General features: G+C 47.2%; 1 protein-coding gene across 4 annotated transcripts in view; it reads left to right on the plus strand.

The window, feature by feature from the left end:
- LOC126542456 (uncharacterized) overlaps window positions 1-23,602 on the plus strand; it is a 581,200-nt gene that overhangs the window by 204,508 nt on the left and 353,090 nt on the right. For all 4 annotated transcript variants that reach the window (XM_050189555.2, XM_050189564.3, XM_072287251.1 and 1 more), the window contains exon 4: window positions 22,459-22,546. In XM_050189555.2, coding sequence (XP_050045512.1) covers window positions 22,459-22,546 — 88 coding nt within the window. The remainder of the gene's footprint in view (window positions 1-22,458; window positions 22,547-23,602) is intronic.

Here is a 23,602-nt window from a genome sequence, read left to right on the forward strand (position 1 = left end):
TGGAGGAATTAGAGGGTAGTAAATGGGATATAATAGGGCTCAGTGAGGTTAGGAGGACAAAAGAAGCATATACAGTGCTAAAAAGCGGGCATGTACTGTGTTACCGGGGCTTAGCGGAGAGACGAGAACTAGGAGTCGGATTCCTGATTAATAAGGAAATAGCTGGTAACATACAGGAATTCTATAGCATTAACGAGAGGGTGGCATGTCTTGTTGTGAAACTTAATAAGAGGTACAAAATGAAGGTTGTACAGGTCTACGCTCCTACATCTAGTCATGATGACCAGGAAGTCGAAAGCTTTTATGAAGACGTAGAATCGGCGATGGGTAAAGTCAAAACAAAATACACTATACTTATGGGCGACTTCAATGCCAGGGTAGGCAAGAAGCAGGCTGGAGACAAGTCAGTGGGGGAATATGGCATAGGCTCTAGGAATAGCAGAGGAGAATTATTAGTAGAGTTTGCAGAACAGAATAATATGCGTATAATGAATACCTTTTTCCGCAAGCGGGTTAGCCGAAAGTGGACGTGGAGGAGCCCGAATGGTGAGACTAGAAATGAAATCGACTTCATACTCTGCGCGAACCCTGGCATCATTCAAGATGTAGACGTGCTCGGCAAGGTACGCTGCAGTGACCACAGGATGGTAAGAACTCGAATTAGCCTAGACTTGAGGAGGGAACGAAAGAAACTGGTACACAAGAAGCCAATCAATGAGTTAGCGGTAAGAGGGAAACTAGAGGAATTCCGGATCAAACTACAGAACAGGTATTCGGCTTTAACTCAGGAAGAGGACCTTAGTGTTGAAGCAATGAACGACAATCTCATGGGCATCATCAAGGAGTGCGCAATAGAAGTCGGTGGTAACGCCGTTAGACAGGAAACCAGTAAGCTATCGCAGGAGACAAAAGATCTGATCAAGAAACGCCAATGTATGAAAGCCTCTAATCCTACAGCTAGAATAGAACTGGCAGAACTTTCTAAGTTAATCAACAAGCGTAAGACAGCGGACATCAGGAACTATAATATGGATAGAATTGAACAGGCTCTCAGGAACGGAGGAAGCCTAAAAACAGTGAAGAAGAAACTAGGAATAGGCAAGAATCAGATGTGTGCGTTAAGAGACAAAGCCGGCAATATCGTTACTAATATGGACGAGATAGTTCAAGTGGCTGAGGAGTTCTATAGAGATTTATACAGTACCAGTGGCACCCACGACGATAGTGGAAGAGAGAATAGCCTAGAGGAATTCGAAATCCCACAGGTAACGCCAGAAGAAGTAAAGAAAGCCTTAGGAGCTATGCAAAGGGGGAAGGCAGCTGGGGAGGATCTGGTAACAGCAGATTTGTTGAAGGATGGTGGTCAGATTGTTCTAGAGAAACTGGCCACCCTGTATACGCAATGCCTCATAACCTCGAGCGTACCGGAATCTTGGAACAACGCTAACATAATCCTAATCCATAAGAAAGGGGACGCCAAAGACTTGAAAAATTATAGACCGATCAGCTTACTGTCCGTTGCCTACAAAGTATTTACTAAGGTAATCGCAAATAGAATCAGGAACACCTTAGACTTCTGTCAACCAAAGGACCAGGCAGGATTCCGTAAAGGCTACTCAACAATAGACCATATTCACACTATCAATCAAGTGATAGAGAAATGTGCAGAATATAACCAACCCTTATATATAGCTTTCATTGATTACGAGAAAGCGTTTGATTCAGTCGAAACCTCAGCAGTCATGGAGGCATTACGGAATCAGGGTGTAGATGAGCCATATGTAAAAATACTGGAAGATATCTATAGCGGCTCCACAGCCACCGTAGTCCTCCACAAAGAAAGCAACAAAATCCCTATAAAGAAAGGCGTCAGACAGGGAGATACGATATCTCCAATGCTATTCACAGCATGTTTACAGGAGGTATTCAGAGGCCTGGAGTGGGAAGAATTGGGGATAAAAGTTGATGGAGAATACCTTAGCAACTTGCGATTCGCTGATGATATTGCCTTGCTTAGTAACTCAGGAGACCAATTGCAATGCATGCTCACTGACCTGGAGAGGCAAAGCAGAAGGGTGGGTCTGAAAATTAATCTGCAGAAAACTAAAGTACTGTTTAACAGTCTCGGAAGAGAACAGCAGTTTACGATAGGTAGCGAAACACTGGAAGTGGTAAGGGAATACATCTACTTAGGGCAGGTAGTGACCACGGATCCGGATCATGAGACTGAAATAACCAGAAGAATAAGAATGGGTTGGGGTGCGTTTGGCAGGCATTCTCAAATCATGAACAGTAGGTTGCCACTATCCCTAAAAAGGAAAGTGCACAACAGCTGTGTCTTACCAGTACTCACGTATGGGGCAGAAACCTGGAGGCTTACGAAAAGGGTTCTGCTGAAATTGAGAACGACGCAACGAGCTATGGAAAGAAGAATGATGGGTGTAACGTTAAGGGATAAGAAAAGAGCAGATTGGGTGAGGCAACAAACGCGGGTAAACGACATCTTAGTTGAAATCAAGAAAAAGAAATGGGCATGGGCCGGACATGTAATGAGGAGGGAAGATAACCGATGGTCACTAAGAGCTACGGATTGGATTCCAAGAGAAGGGAAGCGTAGCAGGGGGCGGCAGAAAGTTAGGTGGGCAGATGACATTAAGACGTTTTGCAGGGACAACATGGCCACAATTAGTACATGACCGGGGTAGTTGGAGAAGTATGGGAGAGGCCTTTGCCCTGCAGTGGGCGTAACTAGGCTGATGATGATGATATATATATATATATATATATATATATATATATATATATATATATATTGTTCCCTTTCTCGTAAGTTGCACGCGCGCCAGACACCGTTGCTGGTCAGGTCAGGTCGAGGTGAAGCGTTCCGCGTCACGGTTAAACTGTATAGAAGCGGGACCTTGACCGCGAGGCTGACTTTGGCGCAGCTGTCGATAATGCGTGTCAGCCTGATTAGGCGGGCACGAAGACAGCGGGCCAGCGTTCGGATGACGCGGGGGGCCGATTTACGACCACGACGCTGCCCTTCTCCGTTTGGTCGTGCCGGAACAAAGGGAAAGAATCCGCGAGAAATAACGTTCTACGTGCCCGGCATGTAATGGTGTCGCTTTCTGGAATAACTTTGTTTCTTTCTTTTTTTTTTATGGCTTTGCTTCGTAGGAGCGACACCATCCATATACGCCTTTCCCTCCTCGTCAACTTTCCATCCCCTCTCCCACTGTACCGCACCAAGTTGTGTTTTGGACAGCCATATGCACGTCGGCCCATCGCGGGCCTTAAAGCTCAAGTTTGACCCTCTGACTATATATATATATATATATATATATATATATATATATATATATATATATATATATATATATATATATATGGTCATCCGGCTAGCAGGTGCTTGCACAACGCGTGCGATCGACATGCTCTGTTCATCAAGGTGGCGGCACATTTTCTGGGCTTTTTGTTATATTGTCTGGTCGTGTTTGCGTTCGTAATGGGTCGGAGTACGGGCGAGAAGAATAGATATGGCGTCTCCCTGGAAGGACCGCGACGGGACACCCGAAGATGTGTCACACATTGGATCTTTCGCAAGCGTCACTAATCGTAGCTCCATGAGAAGCTCCTCGGTGGGTGCAATATAGGTAGGGCAAGGACGGGGGGAGGGGGGAGGGACAGTGTATGTGTGTTTGTATATCAAGTCACGTGAGATATCTTCCGTTGTTCGCCCATCCGAGCGAAATCCCCGCAGACGCAATTTAGTCTGACGAAACGGCGTTCGCGCCGTGTGTTTTTTTTTTTTTTGTGTGTGTATTTCACACCGTCGCGATGTAGAGGAGCCGCGCTAAGGTACACTGACGTGGTAAAGTGAGCGCCGAAAACACCTCTTTCCATCCGCACTTATAGAAACGCGCGCAGCTTTCGCACAGATACGAATTTCGCAACTATAATAAGACCCTGCGAATCAGCGTTCCTATGGCGTCTGTGCTTATTTTATTCTTTTTCTGGGTGTTTTTGTTTCTTCGACTTTGTTTCGCCCGGGGACAACACTTACCGACCGGTGTTTTATTCCTTATACTGTACACAAAGTCTCGCTTGCACTTATTCTCACGGGGCAGTACATGCACCGTCCAAAGCGGTTTCTTGTTTTAACGCATTAGTGGTGGCGGCTTTTTCTGCATCGCGGCACCAAGCAGCTCTTATCTATTTCATTTCTTCTTTTTACCTTCCTTTTTTTTCGCTGTCAAGTCCCCCCAAGCGCGTCCTCTTGTGGAGCTAAATTATTGCCGCGGGAAGATTAACGATCCCGAGACCGGGAGTACGTTGCGCCCGGCTAATGACCGGTTTCGCATGTCTGCGCGTCTTTATTCTCGCTTGTATGCTTTCTCGATTGGATTAAAAAAACGCCTTCATTTTCTCCTTTTCCTTCTTCTTTTTGCTGATCTTTGCCCTAGGCAAAGATTCTATGTAAAGGAAGTTTGACATATTTAGTCACTGAATAGGAATAAAACGGTGAAGGGCTTCGGGAACTGCGTTTACTTCGCGTTACTTCGACTGCTGTGGTGTATTTTTATACTCGCTTCGATAGAAGATTGCAGGCTCGGTACGTTTGGCTTGAACAGAGAGAGGGGAATAAAGAAATGCAGCTAAATGTTATAAAAGTACAAGGCCCGTAATGCCGCTTTGGTTCTTTTTTTTATGTAATCGCCACGGGACAAAGAACCAGGGGAGAGCTGGGATAAGGACACGCAGAGAGCTCAGCTAGAGTTTGTCCAGCTTGCTACAATACACTTGGAGAGGGCGCGGGGGGGGGGGGGGGGGAGCTGTGAAAGAGAGATAGGGAGTGAGAGCACAGATGTTCCAAAATTAGTCACTCGCGCTCCACAAGGCGCACTGTATCAAGTCTCACCCCCAAGTGCATTGCCTTCAGGACTTACTATATAGAAGAGTTCGCGTAGCTTTCTGGAGAACAAAGGAAAACTACCGCTTAAACAAAAAAAAAGAGCAACTCCGTCATACATTTGTCACCGTCGTCGACTCGATGTGGCCGCAGATGCGCTCGTCTTACACAGATGCAGACCGGTACATCTGTTAACGTTTCATCTGATAGCTGATTATCCATCGATCGCGATGCTTTGCACTGCTTCTGCTTTAGCTGTCATGTTAAAGAAATAAAAAACAAAGCTCGATTGTGGACTTTTGGGCAGCATTGCTGTTTTCTGCTCGTGGCTGTACCACTATTCTAACGTTGACATTTAAAAGGCCTGGTTCGCGCCCAGAACGAGACTCATGCTTATATTAAAGCTCATCGCAGAGCGGATGCACATTTTTTTTTTCTGGTAGTATGCTTGGGAAAGTAGACTTGTGGGGGATTGCGGAGTAGGGGGGAGGGGGGGGGGGCAGCTCTATCTCCGCCTCATGCTATTGATAGATTGAATGCTCAAGGCAAGTGAGTAGTCTAAAACAGTGGTTTGGTATTTTTGGTCTAGTTTACATTTACATTTCGTAGTTCCCTGCATTTGCGCATATGTCTCCATATGTATAGAAAAAAAAAACCCGTATAGTTACAATTTCTTAGCTCTGTCTCGGCCTATCCGTCTATAATGTAGCGTACCTTCCGATTCATTGATCGAAGTTGGTTGACAAAAAAAAAAAAAGAAAGGCAGATGCGGTCGAAAAGTAGTGTTCTGCAAACGGCACGGGACCAAAGTTACGTTATGCCAGGCAATGAACGTGTGTCACATGTACGCATGCTTGCAATATGGGCACGAGTTCAGATAATTTAGCACGATAATATGTACACGAACAAAGACGCACGGACATGAATTTGTGTGGCTGTACGCTTAAGCTTCTGTGCCCGTCTCTTTTTTTTTCCGCATTGATTTGCTGGTGTTCATGATGAGCCGACTCACACTACTTGATTATTTCTTTAGGCAGAGTTTCGGCACAGCCCATTTAAAATATGTGCATCAATCGCAATGGGAAGCGCCAAACTTCGATCCGTTTGCTTCACTCCATCGCAGAAAGCAGACATTCTTACGTCATCGGCGAAAATGTACTGGGGAGAACTTGGTTCCTCTTTAATGCTTTACTAGAACGACCCATTAGTTTCCTGGTTTGGAGTGGTTACAACATAATTCACCACGGCACGTGCTAACAGAAAAAGAAAATTTAAGTTGCGTGTCGTCCATTCTGGTAGGCTCTTCATCGCCCGGTGGTCCTGATCGCGACTAGGAACGACCCTATAGCAGGAGAGTCGGTCAGGCTATCGTTTTCGCGTATGAATTCTTGGAAGTTTACCCCACAGGTAACTCACAATGTAAGATTATATGTGGAGGCTCTAGGCAATGAATGCATACTTTTTTGCGAGTTCACCACGAATGCAGGTTTGGGAACGAGTGCTCGAAACGTTTCTGTATGCTATTTAGGTTAGGTCTGGTTAGGGATGGTGTCACATTGAGATATCGTGTTTTCTCGCTCTAAGTATGCTTTAAGAGCACCTACACTCCAGTTGGTATTCGAGCTCCTGTAGGTTTTCGTGCAATAGAGAATTACAAGACGTCTTTTCCCCCGGACAGCCCGTGAATTATTATTATTATTATTATTATTATTATATACATATGTGTCCCGCATATTGCTGTCATATTCTGTAACAAACCTGTTTTTCGTCGCTGGATATACCCTCTAATTAAAACAACGTAAAAATAAAATGGCTTCATCATTATTACCTTTTGGAGTACTCATCCAACCGGTTGAGCAGCTGTGGTATCCGGCTGCTGAGCACGAGGACGCGGGTTCGGAGCCTCAACGAGACATCTGTGGTGCGATGGGCACAGAAAGCAAAATACCTCTTATTGTGACGAATCAGGGCTGAGGAAACCTCATATTGTCAAGGCTAATCTGCAAGCTAGTTATACCACGACATCCCTCATAGGCTAGAGGAGCTTTTGGATAACGAAAAAATCTATCTATCTATCTATCTATCTATCTATCTATCTATCTATCTATCTATCTATCTATCTATCTATCTATCTATCTATCTATCTATCTATCTATCTATCTATCTATCTATCTGTCTCTCTGTCTGTCTGTCTGTCTGTCTGTCTGTCCGTCTGTCCGTCTGTCCGTCTGTCCGTCCGTCCGTCCGTCCGTCCGTCCGTCCGTCCGTCCGTCCGTCCGTCCGTCCGTCCGTCCGTCTCAACCAATCAGGCAACATATCAATAAACCAATAGATTGATCGATCAATTGCGAAACTATTGAAATATTGAGAAATCTTTGCCCGCTAGGGGACCTCCAGATTTCGCTCAGGTTTCACGCGTGGCCGTCTGAACTCCGATTGCCTCTGGTAGCGAACGGCTCGGACACTTCAGGAAAGGGTTCGCTCGCTGCCATGTCTGTCGGGCTCCCTACAACTATTTTCGTATCGACCACCCATTGTGGACGCCGGTGACAAACGCGAAGATGCCCGTGATGTGGGCATCTGTGCCCTCTCGCATTTCCTCCTCTCTTCTTTGCTGTGATCGCACGCCAGACAGGAGGGAGGCCAGAAATCGATCCCCTCCCCCCCATCTCCCACTTCATCGCCTCGGGGCCAAGATCGGTTCTCAATTTCGTAAGTGAGTCGGCGACGTGCGGCGCACCGCAGCGCAGACCACCGTCGCCGCGGCGCGGGCAGCAGCAGGGTGCGCCCTAATCGCTACGAGCACGCGTTCTCAAAACTTCCATTCACCGCGATTGCTCGGGCGCGGGCTTAGCCTAATTAATCGCGTCTTCCGATTCGCCGCCCCATTCACTCAACTTCGCAATAATCACTCTCGGATACAATCCGGAGAGGATGCGCGCGTCTTGCGTAATGAAGCCCGTCTTTGATCCTCGTGTGTGTCTCTGCGTCCAATCAAATCTCACAATTTAATTTGCTGTGCGTACGCAGAAAAAGAAATTGCAGCAATAAGCGTGCTGGCTTGTTCCATGACTTGGATTTGTCTTATGTACCAAGCAAAACTAAAACTGTCTGATCCCGCCAATAATCGGACAAATACTCCCGGAACTATATTCCGCGGCGCAGGGATATTGCCTGTGTGCACCTCGTACCTTCGGCAGCGCGGTAACTTACTACTTGTGAGGTAGAGTGCGGTGGACGAACGCTGATTCGGCCGCAGCTGATTGACTGGAGCGCGCTGGGCTGGGCTGGAGGGCTCCTGCATATATATATATATATATATATATATATATATATATATATATATATATATATATATATATATATATATATATATATATATATATATATATATATATGTGTGTGTGTGTGTGTGTGTGTGTGCTGTCTTTAGTCGTTGCTTTCTTGCTTTCTTATGATATGATAAATAAGAATCGGGCCCCTCGGTTAACCCCCTTTCCTCTCGTTCATTACGTTACCGGGGTCTAGAATACGCAGCATTAATACCTTCAGGTAGCATGTGTGGGTTTATTGACCAGTTGCCGTCACCCAAATAGATCACGTACTCGTGAAATCTGCGGCAGAAAGGATGGTCTCCATCCGCCGCTAAAGTTTGTGAATGGTGGCGATGGCTAACACACCCAGGGTTAGTTCTATTAGTAAAAACATAAGTACCCCAGAAAGTGGATGGGAAAATGGCGCCGCGGTAACTCAATTGGTAAGAGCACCGCACGCGTAATGCGAAGACGTGGGTTCGTATCCCACCTGCGCTCAATTTTCTTTTTTTCATCCACTCTCATTTCCATTAATTTATCAATTCTTTAATTCTATTAGTAAGTACAAGTAATTTCCGCTATGTTGTCCTGGATGTATTTTTGTTTTGGCTTCCTATGATATGATAAATAAAAATGGGGCAACCCGGTTCCCTTTCTTCTCCTTCATGTACGCGAACCATTGAAGAGAGAGAGAGATAATATTTAATGGCAGAAAGGTGGAGAGGTCGGCCTGAGTGGAGTGCCTCTAGCCTGCTACTCCATGGTGGGGAAGGGGTTTGGGGAATAAGATAGATAGGATGTGAAGAGGAAGGAGGGTGGTGGTATGGTGAATATGATGACTACACAGCATACTGTTTCTGTGCAATGCGTACGTGTACACTTCACGGCACAGCACAGTCATCTTCGCGGGCAGAATTAGAAGTTACTGCAGTGTAGCTAGGAGACTGTCTATAGCGTTCATAATTTTTGCCGCTGTTAGCGCCACTGTCGTATTTAAACCAGACAGTAGCAGCTGCAGGGCGTCGATTATTTGTCGCAGCATGGCTTTGATGACAGAGTCCGATGGTGATATCTGAGTGCATGCTCCTTGCTCGCGCTGCCAGTCTAAGGCCCGTGTGCACAGCGGCCAGCGTGGCCATGCATTCGATTCCAGGCTTGCGCGGCTGGCTTGGAGCAATGGTTTGGACATATCTATTGATGCTCGAACCATTGAAAATAAATGGACGCGCTATGGCAATACTCTCTAAATATATTGCTGGCGTCATTAGGCGTACTTCTGGTGAGGGCACAAATTATCGTTGACATTTGTTTTGGTAGACGGCATACCGATGACAACTGTAGTGGCGGCATGATAACGGTATTACGGCGTTGGAATGAGGACATTGAAGATAATCACAACGCGATGACGATGACTGCGTGACTGCAGAATGGCGGAATGACTGCAACATGACGACCATGGCATGACAGTGGCTGCACTCCTGTGCTTTCTTATCCGCTCGTTTGCTTTAAGGAGTCCAGTTCATACTTTTCCCACCACAGAGTTCCATACAGTTGCTATAGGGAACTGCGGCGCTTATAACAGCGGCAGCTGCAAGCAGGTCGGTCCAGCCTGCATGGGAATGATGGGTAGCACATGGATTTGGCTAAACTTCGCTTTTATATACTATAGCTTTAAATGGCTTCATGGCTTTGCAAACAGAACATTTATTGAAGAAAGTACTGCGTTAGGAATAATTAAATGAACATTATTAAAATTGTCCGACGGCAGGATTCGAACAGAGGAGCTCGAGCACGGAAGCACGGTATTGAAATCATTACGCCACAGACGCATGGACAAACGGAGCCACTGCAGTTAACAGCGATTATGCGTGCTTGTAGAGTCTTATTGACTTCTGCATTAAAAAAAGTATTAACTGCTTTGAAATTTAGTCCCGGATAAAGCGTGATAAATGAAGCCACAAGAATGTCTGAAGCCCCAAGCACGAAGATCATACAAATCCATGTACTACCCGTCATTTCCATTGTGGCTGAACGATCGCTGCGCGAGAGTTCTTTCCAGTAATTGTAGGAAATGCTTCCGACGATTCGCTTCAAAATCGTGCAAATTCCACCCACTGCAGGAGTCGGTCAAAGCGAAGCTGTGGTGATCCGGCAAGATGGAACAGCGCATGCCCGCAAAAGACGCACTGCGCACTTCGGCGACTATACCGCGTCAGGTGACCGTCAGCTGAGGCTACGAAGAAACGCCACACAGCTCCACCGCTGACCACAGTGATCTAAACCTTCAGACGCCGCAAAGCTTTCGCGTGGTAGCACGAGCGCCTCGGAGATCGTTGACGTTCGGTGAGATCAAATACAATTTGCATCACTGGAGAAAGTCCGGCCGTCGACTACGAAAGCGAGCGACTGAGGCAAAGCAAGTTACTAGCTTTAAAACTTTAAGAAAATAAAAAAGTAAGCAACTGTCGCAAGAAATAAACTTACTTTCGAGCAGCTGAGGCTGCGCGGGATGACTTTTCCCCAATGACGAATACAAAGACCAACAATGGTCCCATATCAAATGCTGGCGTATTATTTCATGCACTCGTATCGCTTAGAAAATTACGGCCGCTGACTTGCTGTCGAACTCTGCGGGGCGCCTGATACTTGTCAACTTGCAGTTTGCAGCTTTCTTCCCAACACCCCAATGGAGAAATAAAAGTTATTTTGATTGATTGATTGATTGATTGATTGATTGATTGATTGATTGATTGATTGATTGATTGATTGATTGATTGATTGATTGATTGATTGATTGATTGATTGATTGATTGAAACAAGAACATCATACTTACACGAGAGAAATCTGGATAATGGTGTCATGCGCACATTTAACCAACAAGCACGTATCGGGATGTCAGCCTCTCGCATAGAGAATATCACGGTCTGCTCGCTCTTTCCAGACCGGGCTGAACACCCTCAAGAAACGTGAGTGGCTGTATTCATTCAGATATCCATCATGATTGATTCAAACTAAAGACATTTGGGCAGCGATCACAGCGGATGTATATGAGCTAAAGGCAGCCTGGGCGCAAATTCTCGACTTGCGGTGGACGGGCCTTCGTCATAGATTGCAGTGGTGACGTGTGCCGCCTCGTAATTTTGTGCGCTGATTTTTATTTCGCAGTTCTTTTTTCTCCCTTTATATCTCTTTTGATCCCGTTTCCCCACGGTAAATGTAGCAAACAGAACTTTCTTTAGCTTAACCTTCCTACCACTTCTCTGCTTCTCCCTCTGGGATCTCTGTAATACCGGATAATTTATAGGCTGTCATAAAATGCGAGACGGTTTATCTTTAATGTCAAAGGATTCACAAGGACAAAACGTGTGGCTGAAAGGATATACATCCACGTTAAACGGCCGCGTCAGCTTTTTTTTTTTTCTTAGCAACCACAAAATTCCACCACAAGGTAGTAAATAGCTGCAAACTAATTTGGAGTGCTCTGACCCTACACAAGTGTACGTTTAGGCGCCCATGCAAGGGCGCTTTCTTCAATCAAGAAATAAATATTAGGCAATAAGCCTAACATGATAGTTTGCGTACTGACCGATTGAGTACATTCACTTCTCGTGGGAACAAGCGTTGACGTACTCCACAAGGAAGGGCGAGAACTCCGAACGCTGCAGTTGGGTATGGCGCAAGCAGTTCTTCCTGCAAAAGGTCACGCCAGCACCGGCCGTATATAGTCCTTTAAAGCGCTACCAGCAAGTCGGGCTGCGCCTGATGCCTAACGTTAGCATTCGCGGAACCCAATCGTTGATATTACCGTGCATCTCGCATCTGCTTAAAAAAAAAAAACAAAAAAAAAACAAGATGGAGCTTCGCAGGAAGATGGGTATCTGAAGTGGCCAACAGTGATTAAACAAGAGATGTCTCCCGCAACAATCGATTCAACAAGGGTCGTTGTCTTTGCCAGGGTTTGAAAAGCTGTTGTTCTGACGAAGTCAAGTAGCCTTGTCGAAACGTTGGCTACAAAAACATGTCTCCTTCATATCCCGTACTGAGAAGGAGGGTGGAAGCATGAAATGCTTGAGATTGCATCCTCGTCTCATTTTGCACATCGTACCAATTGTACCGCATGTGGCAAAGAATAGTGGTTGAGAGACGCCTCCTGTGTGACAGCCGCTGAAACGAAGGTCAGATGTTTGACCTTCAGACAGCTGTGGGGCAATTAGGTGAGGGGAATTTCACACGAGATCGTGGTACCCTGGAGTCATGCATCCGCGATGTGCTGCGACACAAAAGCGCAGCTGCGTTTCTTGAGATGCACCAGCTTATATGGCGGCTTGTGACGAATTCAACGCTGAACCATTCAGTGTGTGTGTGTGTGTGCGTGCGCCAACTGTCAACTTCCCTCCTTTTCATATTTCAGTTCACTCTCCCCATTACCCAGTGCAGGGTAGCTGACTGGCGTCAATTTGATTAACCTCCAAGCCTCTCCTTTACCACTTAACTTTCTCTCTTTCACTGCTGCAACAGAGTGCTTAGCAGCATCAATTGCCTACTTCTGTAATATGCGATATTGACATTTGAATTCAATGATGTCTCATAGTTTGGGACACGTGGCGCTCTGAGGAATGTTTCATGGCGGAACGTGGTAGTTTTTAGCAGAGCTGGTGCCACACTTGGGAGCGGCATTTTTTTTTTTCGTGACCAGTGATCGTACAAATGTTGTGCTTGTTATTACTAAAAATAAATTACCATATCTGATACTGCTACTGTGTTTGAACTCCATGTTCAGCCTGTCTCCCCCCCCACACCCGAAGTTTTGCTGGTCTTTGCTCGCTCCACAAACTTCCAGCACGCTAATCCTCCCTCCAATTCTAATCTAGGATATGCAAGGCCGCTGCATGGTCACTACAGTTTATCGCCGGAAATATTGCGCGATAACCACGTTTCCTTTTTCGACCTTTTTGCGCTGCGAAGTTCGCAGTGGGCCAGAAATGTTGGATCATTCAACGCGTCACAACGTCAAACTCTTCGTCCGTCCGCGTTGGCTGCGCACGAATGTATGTATGTATGTATGTATGTATGTATGTATGTATGTATGTATGTATGTATGTATGTATGTATGTATGTATGTATGTATGTATGTATGTATGTATGTATGTATGTATGTATGTATGTATGTATGTATGTATGTGTGTGTGTGTGTGTATGCATGCATGCATGTCTGTCTGTCTGTCTGTCTGTCTGTCTGTCTGTCTGTCTGTCTGTCTGTCTGTCTGTCTGTCTGTCTGTCTGTCTGCGTGCGTGCGTGCGTGCGTGCGTGCGTGCGTGCGTGCGGTGGGTGTGTGTGTGCTGTTACAAGCGAACAGAAATATCCATTTGCGTAGCACACGCTTTCTATCTCCATTTTACGTTACGCGACTACGAATGAATGAATGCTTTACATTGCCGCTTCTTGTCGCATGTTCAGCTGATGGATGACCCACTCGCTCATTTTTCAGCCTACAGTAGCTGTCTCGCAGTTAGCGAGTTGTTACAGATGGCGACGCGTTTGCCCTTTCTGCTTGGCGTGAATGCATATTCCTGTTCTAATGACCGTACGGGAGGTGTAGCCGACATCACGCGACTAACGATGCGGACCGAGGTGGTCAGGCGTCACGAATGCGGCACTGGTCCGTGCGATGGATCCATCTAGCTGTTTCGCGATGAGGTGATAGAGCGAGATTCGCTCGACTTGCGCTATCGTATGTTACGACGAAGAACTGCTCCGTATGAAGCGTGGCTCGAACAACCGCTTTTCGCTAGAAGCTCAGCGAGAAGCGCTTGACGTACCCTACGTACAAGGATGAAGTAAGAGTGAGACAGACATGACGGTGATCACGCTTCATTCTTAAAAGTTCAGTACTGAGCGTTCAGCTTCAATTTATCGCCTGCTGTAGCCTAAGTGGGGACTCTAATAGCCCTTGAGCTAAGGTCCCTGTACTTAATTTGTAAGTAGCAGCATCCGTTCTTCTTGTACTTGTCACCCTGTAAATTCCTCTATATTTTCTCCCCTCTTCAGCACAGCGGCTGCCCGATGAAGTACTTAGTCGAGAATGGCGCCAATGGCATACTTACTCAGCGCTCGGGTGATTGGACCTTTCTCCGTCAGAAGCAAAAAAGAAAAAAGAAAACGAAAAAGCGGAAATGAGGCTGCATTTGTAAATTGAGTTTAGATAAGTTTACTCGGAATAAGCTGAAATTTTCGGCTGCCGCGATTACAACCCTTTAACGGCTACAACACGACAGTCGACTTGCTCATAGAATTTCGGCAATATATTTTCTGCCGACTGACTCTGTTCTGCACCCAGCTAGTCGACTGCCCATCAGCATGTAAGGCCAAATGTTTCCCCAGAGTCACAAGCACATACCTCTGCCTCTGCGTACGCAAAGTTGTCTGTGCACTGTAGCGTGAAGGAGCGTCACACACAGCTACGGTTTGTACCCGCTACTGGAGTTAGGCATGCGTCTGGAATACAGTGACGTCCCGCGCGTGTATCACTGGATCGCGAAGCCTATAGGGAGCATTCAACACACACGCTGAAGCGCTTCGGCCATAGGAGTGCGTACGAAGGCTGGCGAAGTGAACGTGCGTGCGACGTCCGCGGTGGAACGCGCGAAGTGATGGACGCTGTTCGCCGGAACCTTGCTCATGCACCCGTAGCAGGCGCGGCGCGGTTTGGATCGCGTGCGATTCGATGCCCTTTAGCGCGCGATATATTTGCCCGCCGTGGTACATGCAGAATGCATTCCCGGATCTGAGAGAAACAACGTGCTGGGTTGAGCGCTGAATGCGTGTGATGACTTGCTACACTGTTCTCCAGGCGCTGTTGTCGTTGACGGGTGCAAGTGCAGGCAAAGGAAAGAAAGTAGTCGCGCTTATGCTGTAGACTCCTTCGCGCGCATCGCGGTAGTGGTGAGCACGCTTCAGCAAGTCTCCAGAAAACATTGCGCGCCGTACCGCTGCGGCTAACTTACACTGGGAAAAATAAGTGTTGCTTTGTCGGGAAGAGAATTCAGGAATCCATGTTTTCTCTCTTCCTCTATCTCTCTTTATTGTTTTCTTTTTCAGTGAGCCTTCCTAATCAAACTCCCTCGAACTTTGCTGACCGTGCCTGCGGTTGGGTGCTGCTGTCTTAGCGAATAGCTCACACGTAGCACGGCGCTCATATAACGAACAGGCTTATACGTAACTCCATCTGTACTGCCTGTAAAAATGTGCCTAAAGTGATCATAAAAGCGATCTGCGATGTGTACAGAGTCTAGGTGCGCCAAGAGCTGATAGCTTCGTGCGCGCTGTGTTCTCGCCGCTTAGTTCACGTTGAAGCGAAAGGCGGCGCGAAGGTCAATTCGCTCGCTGCTGCTGCCGCGAGTCCTCACGACAGCGTTTCGACAGCGAGTGTCCGCGCCCATCGAGTGAGATGTGTTTATGTTTGCCTGTGCTCGCGTGACACCACACTTGTTAATTTAGTCAGCAAGCGAATGTTTATGAGTTGATACGACTGATAACACTACTATCCTTACTTTGTGTAGCTGTCTAATAATTTGCTATTGCAATCGATGCTTCGCCTTTCGGACGAAACTGCTACTTTCTTTCTCTCAAATGAAACAAATTTAAGTTAGTCAAGCGGCTCTCTTATTAGATTGCTTGTACGTTTTACATGTAGCAGACCTAATAAGTAGTGAAAGTACACCTATCGATGCGTCTCGCGTCATCTAACGCCGTTCTTTTAGAGAAAGGTTAGAAGGCATATGCTCCAGACGATATACTTTGCAATTATTGAAGTTATACGCAGCTTTCGCGAACAAAGTGGATGAGCTTTAGCAAAGCTTTAGAGAGAACTAGAGCATATGTGGTGGTGGTATGAAGTTATAGCACTTAGAGCGTCTTATATAGGGCGTTTTGAATAAATGTTGTCTGGCTAAATCTTAAGGCTGTGTTCTTGTTTTCCGTGCACCATATCTGGCGCCTTCTTTCAATGCAAAAGCATTATATGTCCCGCGAGGCAGAAAATCCGGCGTTGTTGGCAACGGGTGGTACCAAGGATCAACATCATCAGTGACATGTCAGCGTCTTGTATGACTGCAGTAATAATACATAATTAAAGTTAAGACAAGTTAGAGTAAGGTGAGTTAAAGGGCCCCTGGCGAGTTCTAGCCATGTTGAGCTGACAAGCGCAGAGCATACAATGCGCACTCACTATCGTGTCTGCTGAGAATCACAACGCTACGCGCCGAGGAAAGAGCCGAAATTTCAAACTAAACGCCGTTTGCCCTTCTGGCGGGCGTCGTGCTCCAAGCCGGAGGGATGACGTATACGTGCTAGTGCGCCTACGTACATGTGTATTTGCTGTGACGTCGCTCTTAGTGACTCGTGACTTCTATAAATATTCAAAGCAACATCTGTTACTTGTGTCATCTGTTGCATCGACAGACGAATTAAAGTTTAGATAAATAATAAAACACACAAGCCGAATGTCTGCGTGTACTTGTTTTACGCCGCACATCAGCAAGAAAGGTGTACTTCCGTTTCGTCTGCTTCGTTCCCACGTCGTGCAGTCGTGCGCGCTGACACCGAAACTATGCCATTTTCTAGCGTGTTCCAACGCGCGATCATGCTCTGTGATCCGCTTGCGTGTGCCTCAGGGTTTGTGTAGCACTGATTTACAATGCTAGTCAGGTGTTCTCGTGCACAGCGCGTAAAATCGTGCGCTCCGCGAAAGGAGACAAACGCAAGAGCTCGTGCGCGCGACCGTCAGCGGAAATGCGCCTCGTAGTAAAAAAGCGAGAGGGAGAGAAAAAAAAAAGAAAGGGCTGGTGATGTATGCATCACGCGATCCTCCAGCTCAGGTATGGGAAACTCAGTGAAGGAATTTCAATTGCAGAGGCTAGACGAGGCAAGTGGAGAGAGTGTCCCTGTTGGCGGTGACGCTCACCTCCTGAAATCATGGGTTCGCGGCACCGAAATATTTCCATCTCGGATATTCATGAACCAATTTGAAACATTCTTGCGGTAGGACGCTCCCAAGAGGGCACGTAACACACTCCAGCGTATAACCAAATTGTGAACGCATGACTAAATAAATAAATAGGTAAATGAATGAATGAATGAATGAAGTCAGGCAGAAACCAGCTATAATAATTGTCGAAAACAGCGTTACATTCTTTAAAATGCGCCGGAATGTTGTTGAGTGACATTTTATGTAAAGCACCTAAAGGACCAAGCAGGGAGCGGTTTTAAAGGCGAACATTTTTTTTTTTTTTTTGCGAACCTCGCCGAGTTTCGTGACCGTGGGAGCTGCGGCTTCGCTGTTCCCTTGAAGAATAGGCCAACCAATCACAGCGGAGCACGCGCGCCGCGCGCTGCTGGGTTCCTTGCAGCAGCTTCAGATGGCGTTCGCGTCCGCGCGTCCGCGACGGCGGCGGCGCGGATGCGAACGCCATTTGGTGCTGCTCCGTGTGGCATTCGTGCGTCCGTGCGGGGAGAGAAAAAAAGGAACCCAAAAGCTCGCCTTCACACATGCCCGACTGCCCGGCAGCGTGTGTGTGTGTGTGTGTGTGTGTGTGTGTGTGTGTGTGTGTGTGTGTGTGTGTGTGTGTGTGTGTGTGTGTGTGTGTGTGTGTGTGTGTGTGTGTGTGTGTGTGTGTGTGCGCGCGTGTGTGTGTGTGCGTGCGTGCGTGTGTGCGTGCGTGTGTGTGTGTGTGTGTGTGTGTGTGTGTGTGTGTGTGTTTCGATGCCTTATGCATTCACACAGAGCTTCGCTATATGTAGATTCCAACTAGTCGATCTGCTGCATTTTTGAGGGAGTTCCCTATCTATAGCGTTAGGGAAACCTGGAGGCCTCTTGCTCGGCAAGCTTGTTTCTATATGTGCGTTGAGTCACTGCAGTGTAGATGCGGGACTGGGTAGGAGGTACCGCTGTTCAAAGAAACCTTTGACGCTGACTTGGAACACTGGGTATATGCCACTTGGTGCATGTTGGTCTTCAATGAACGTATTTGATGCCAACCTAAGTAACTAGGCATGCGCCACTGGTGAATGGGCCGCTCTAAAATCACGAAAGAAGCCCTTGAATTTATCCGATGCTGAGCTAAATCGAACCCTTGTCACAACGGTTCCTCAAGGACAGCAATCCGGTGCTTTAGCAAGCTATACACCAGAGTTTCACTTGGTATATGCCGCTTTTCAAAGAAGGCCTTTCACGCCAACGCCTTAGCGAGATGCGTCATGAATGCACTAGGTATATGTGCCGCTCTTCAATGAACCTCTCGCCGTCTTGAGTCACTGAGTATGGGCCACTGGCAGGATTCGGGGGTCGTGGCCTCTGAGTCTGGCATCACACAGAGGGTTCCACTCTAGCCTACGCCGCCGGTCTGTCTCGTAACGGGTAGGTGGCCTACGCTACTGGGGTGTCACGCGGAGGCTAAGTGGGCCCACGCCGTCGTCCGAGTTTTATTGACGAGCGTTGCCTCTTTAGTGAAGAGCACGAGGTCGAGAGGATGAGGAACGAAACAGAGGGTTTATTTACATTGGAAAGGCAAACTTATTTACATAGAACAATGGGTACTCGTGCTGGCCGGAGCGCGGAGCGCAGTACATCGTTCTCGTAGCATGAGCTACAGGTCAGAAGGCTACATCTTTCTGATGAGCACACATGAAAGCACACACTAGCTGCATCAAAGGTGTACAATTTTAACCCTTGTGTCCTCCCTAGATCCCTATGCCAATGAAATACGCGGTCACACCATCTTCCAGTCGGAGCGCTCGTAGTCGCCTTGAGGGCGAGAGTGGGCACAATCACTCCGGCACCTTTCTTCACGTAACGTCATTGGGGAAATACCTCCGGGCGAACACGGCTTCCTGTCTCAGAGAAAGAGGGGGATGCTCGGCAGACAGGGGTGTCACGCTTGACTCCATTTGCGCGTCTTGGCTCCTGGTATGGCCCAACAGCGAGCGTAACGAAGCGGAGTATAACGCACTTTCACAGGAGCTCCTTGGTCTCAGCGTCGTAGCCGGCGACCAAGAGCCATCCATCAAGCCCGTAGCCGTCAAACGTGTCTCACCTTGGTGTCGCCGCTGGTCTGTCCGAGGCGACGTATCGTGAGCCTCACGAAGCGATTCGTCGCAGCAGGGGTCAGAGGTTGCGGTGTCGGCCATCCCTATGCAGAACGCATAGGCTTTGGTATAAAAGCAACGCCCAACAGTCGATAGAAAAGCGTGGCGTCGTCACGGCGAAGCTTTGATAGGACTCGAAGGGTTAATGTTGGATCAAGGGAAGGAAGGAAGGAAAACTTTATTTGGCCCTGCAAGTTGTGATAGTATAGTCGGGAATTCCTTAAACGTGGCTCATTCCATTGCGATGTGGTGCACTGGCGAGCAAGCAGGCGGATCTTCCGTGCTGCATCAGTTTCAGAAAATGGTATTGGTACGTGATGGTCCTCAACATGGGCTGACTTCAGGGCAGCTTGATCGGCCCGTTCATTGCTGATAATCCCGCAGTGACTTGGAAGCCACTGGAAAGTTATGGTACTTCTCGTACAAAAGTAGTAACGTGAGCTGTTTAAGGGCTGGTGATGATGGATCAACTTTTTTCGGGCTGCCAGGTATTGTCGGGTTGATTTTTGGATGAGCGAGGCACCATGGAGGAATCAAACATCTCGCATCAGGAGTGAAACAAGCTGGCAATGATTCAACATGCGCGGTTATCGTTTGGCTCAAAGAGGTGCGCGGTCTGTTCGCTGGTAGAGAGGCTAGGTAGTGGATAGGAGTCCTGGTAAAATGTCTTATATGGGTCCTCAGTGCTTCAGTTTCAATGTGGGTCTTGACAAGATGGTCTCTAGTGATTGCTATAGTCGCCACAGTTGATGCACTCTGAGGCAGGCCTAGACAGATCTGGAGCGCTTGAGCCTGAACACTTTGTATTGTGCGTAGATTAGTTTTGCCTGTGTTGGTTATTGCTGGCAAGCTGCACCGTAGAAAGCCGAGAAAAAGCACCCTGTATAGTTGTAGCATAGCACTTGTCGACATTCCCCAAGTCCTGCCAGTGAAAAACTTGGAACAGGTGGAAGATGCCTGCAGTCTCTGTCGATTATGACACCTAGAAACTTGTAACATCGAACATATGGTTTTCTTTGGCCATTTATCATCACGCTGTAGTTTGTCATCTGTTTGTGCTTAAATGGCACTAGTGCGTATTTCTCGCGGGAAATTTCCAGCCCTCGATTACGGAGGTAGATTGCAGTTTGGGGGGCGGCTCTCGGAATTCTCGCTCGCAACTGTAGGCGTGTTACTGCAGACCTCCATATGCAGATGTCATTCGCGTAATTGATAGCCTGACTGTGCTTGGCCCTTGCTCAAGAAGAGCAATTAGGGTGACATTAACTGATACAGGGCTAAGTACGCCGCCCTGGCGGACGCCGCGGTAGCTATAATGCAGAGAAGTATGGCCTTCCTCGGTGCTTGCAAAAAAGGATCGTATTATGAAGTAGCTGCGCGTATCCATTGAAACATCCGACTACCCACTCCTACCTCTTCGAGAGCAGAGAGGATGGCTTTATGCGTAACGTTGTCATACGCCTCTTTGACGTCGAGGAACAAAGAAGCACAGAGACGCTTACGGCATTTCTCATGCTCAACGTGCGTGGGCAGGTCAACGACGTTATCGATCGATGATCGACCACGTAGGACCACATTGGTATTCGCATTACGATGACAAAATAGCGACGCGAGAATGCTGGAGGGCAACATAGCTGTATTGTGAAAGCTTTGAGTCCAATTGCTTCACAAGTGACATAGTAAAAATTATATCAGTTTCATTAAAACGAGAATTATTGCACCGTTGTGACTTGCAATGTGCCTAATTCGGCGTGCTCTGCTCACAAAACATGAAAGGGAAGACTTCTTGTTTTCGCTCTCTCAGGATCATGTCTCACTAATAGGCACTTTGCATTCATCGTAACTAAGCGTGTTCAACAGAAACCGAACCTATGTCGCGCGTTCAGATGATCAGCCTGCTGACATGAGGAAAAAAGGAAAAGGACAGAGAGATTGGTTGCGAACTACTCTCTGTGATTTTGAGTACGCTCACGTGTGGGCTCGAGCGTATTGCGATACCTTGCACGGGGCTGCGCGCACGCGCGTGATCACCACTTTTGATCGGATAGAGAGAGTTACAAAACAAGAAAAGGGGGAGCAGGTTAAACAAACGGGCACGCAGTTGTCTACCGTGCACGAGGGAAGGGGAATGAGAGATTGAAAAAGAAAGGAAAGAAGGTAAAGGCAATGGGCCAAGAGAGGGAGAGTGCCGCGTTCACAGTAGTAGACACAGGCTCCCCATAAGCGATTTCTTAGGTCAGTTTATTCGGTGAAAGTCGTTAAAGAAAGCCCTTAAATTCTTCTGATCGCATCAAACTAACTGTAATTTCTACTTCAATGCGGCATTATTTATGGACTGAATATAGGAGCAAAGGCTGCCTGAGTGCATTGCTTTAATTAAGTTTGTCACGTCGCATGCCCGGTGTTATTGACGATACCAGTTTTTTGTCTTCTCTTCGCATGTTAGAAAGTGCAGATGTCTTCGTACCGAGACAAACAGGCGAGGGGGCAACAGGCTTAGAACCCACATAGACGTGGTACCGTACGTCTTACGCTGCTCGCGTGGCGCACTTTCTGAAAGTCCCAGCGTGCTCTGTGTCAGCAGGTCGTCGTCGTAAATATATGTGCATGCATGTATGCCAAGATGAGAGGAATAACGAGCTTACCCTGGTAATATATTTAGGTAAACAAGCTGTCACGCAAGCATGTCATGTTGAAAACGAGGTTTCGACGGCAGGTTCACGAATATGACGACGTGGAAGCACCGTCGTATAAGCGTGGCGCATACCGTGGCTTAGACAAGAAAAAAAAACAAAGAGAGACACAAATGCTCGGTAAACAGCGCAAGTGGCGAACTGAGTGAACTTTCTTCCAGCGATCGTTGCTGTGCGAATCACGGAAGTGCGGATTCATGTCTTCTTCCAGGGGGGTGCAGGCGTTCCAGGCTGAAGTGTATACCCGAGTAAAGAAAGAAAGAAACAAATAGAGAGAGAGAGACGAGGTGACGAGCTTTGATGTTGTAAGCGTGTATCACAGGAGCACAGCATATACACATATATCTTTGCGAAAGAGTTTTCCAGAAACTCATCTCTGTGATGGCGCATGGTTTCAGGACCCGGACCCTGGAGAAGGCATCGCCGGGCAGCAGCAAGCAGAAGGCAGTGAAGAGCTTGCGCTCGAAGGGCCGGGACCTCTCTGTGGTGAGTCACCGTTTCTGCGTTCTCTGCCCCCCAGGCACCGTGAAGTCCGTCCGCGTTTCATCCGGCTGCTTTCTCAAACGAATTCGCTGTTTCGCTGTCCGCATGCACTGTTTCATTTTTACACTTTCATTAACGGCAGCACTTAAAACTCGAGGTTTTTCATCGTGGGATGAAACGTCGTAGGTGCGTCCACGTACACTATGTGAAATGACCTAGGGGAAGAACCGTTTTGAATACCGGGCGAAATAACACGACGTATTTATGTTGCAAAGGCCATTTGTGATAGGCACCAACGTCGGCTGATCGGAACTGTCGTCCAAGATATGGCTGCCAAGGTGGCGACGAATGAACAACCGATTTCAGATATCCTGAAGCCTTGTTATTGTCAGCTTTGCCCCATTGCTCTATCGTTTCTTTGGTGTATGCGTGTGCGCGCACACACGGCGTACCACAGCGTTGATTGAAAACGAACGATTCCGTGCGGATTCATTACGGTAGCTGGTATACACGATTTTATTTGCGGTTCGTAGACGCCGCCATATTAGTTTGCTACAGGAACTGTTTTTCAATTTTGTGTACATTAACGTCAGGTTAACCTTCTCAGAAAATATTGAACGCTTCTCTACAGCACTTTTCTTGCCCACAAATCGACTATAGATTTTAACAACCAATGCACGGGCATTGATCGTTATAGTTAGAAAACGCCCGTGCTTACAGGCCGACGACGGTCTTCTAACGCTCCCATAAACTAGCCTTCAAGTCTGTGAAACGTCGGGAGTGAAACAGCGCGAAAAAAATTGAATAAATTGGCTGCGGCTTAGCTCAGCTAACCCTGGAAATGCAAAGCGAAAGCTTGGTTTAGTCTGGTTAAGTCTTGGTTTCACTTGGTTAATCTTTTAATTAGCTGTAATTATTATACCTAGGTATACAATCATCGTTAAGCCAGGTATGACGGCTGTGCCTATGTCGGTGGCTAGACATGACTGTGATTAGGCTCGGGTAGGCACGCATTGTTCAACCGTGCGACGCCTGTTGTGCCACAGGGAAAGCGCAAGT

The sequence above is a fragment of the Dermacentor andersoni genome, chromosome 3, assembly GCF_023375885.2.
Source record: "Dermacentor andersoni chromosome 3, qqDerAnde1_hic_scaffold, whole genome shotgun sequence".
Taxonomy (NCBI): domain Eukaryota; kingdom Metazoa; phylum Arthropoda; class Arachnida; order Ixodida; family Ixodidae; genus Dermacentor; species Dermacentor andersoni.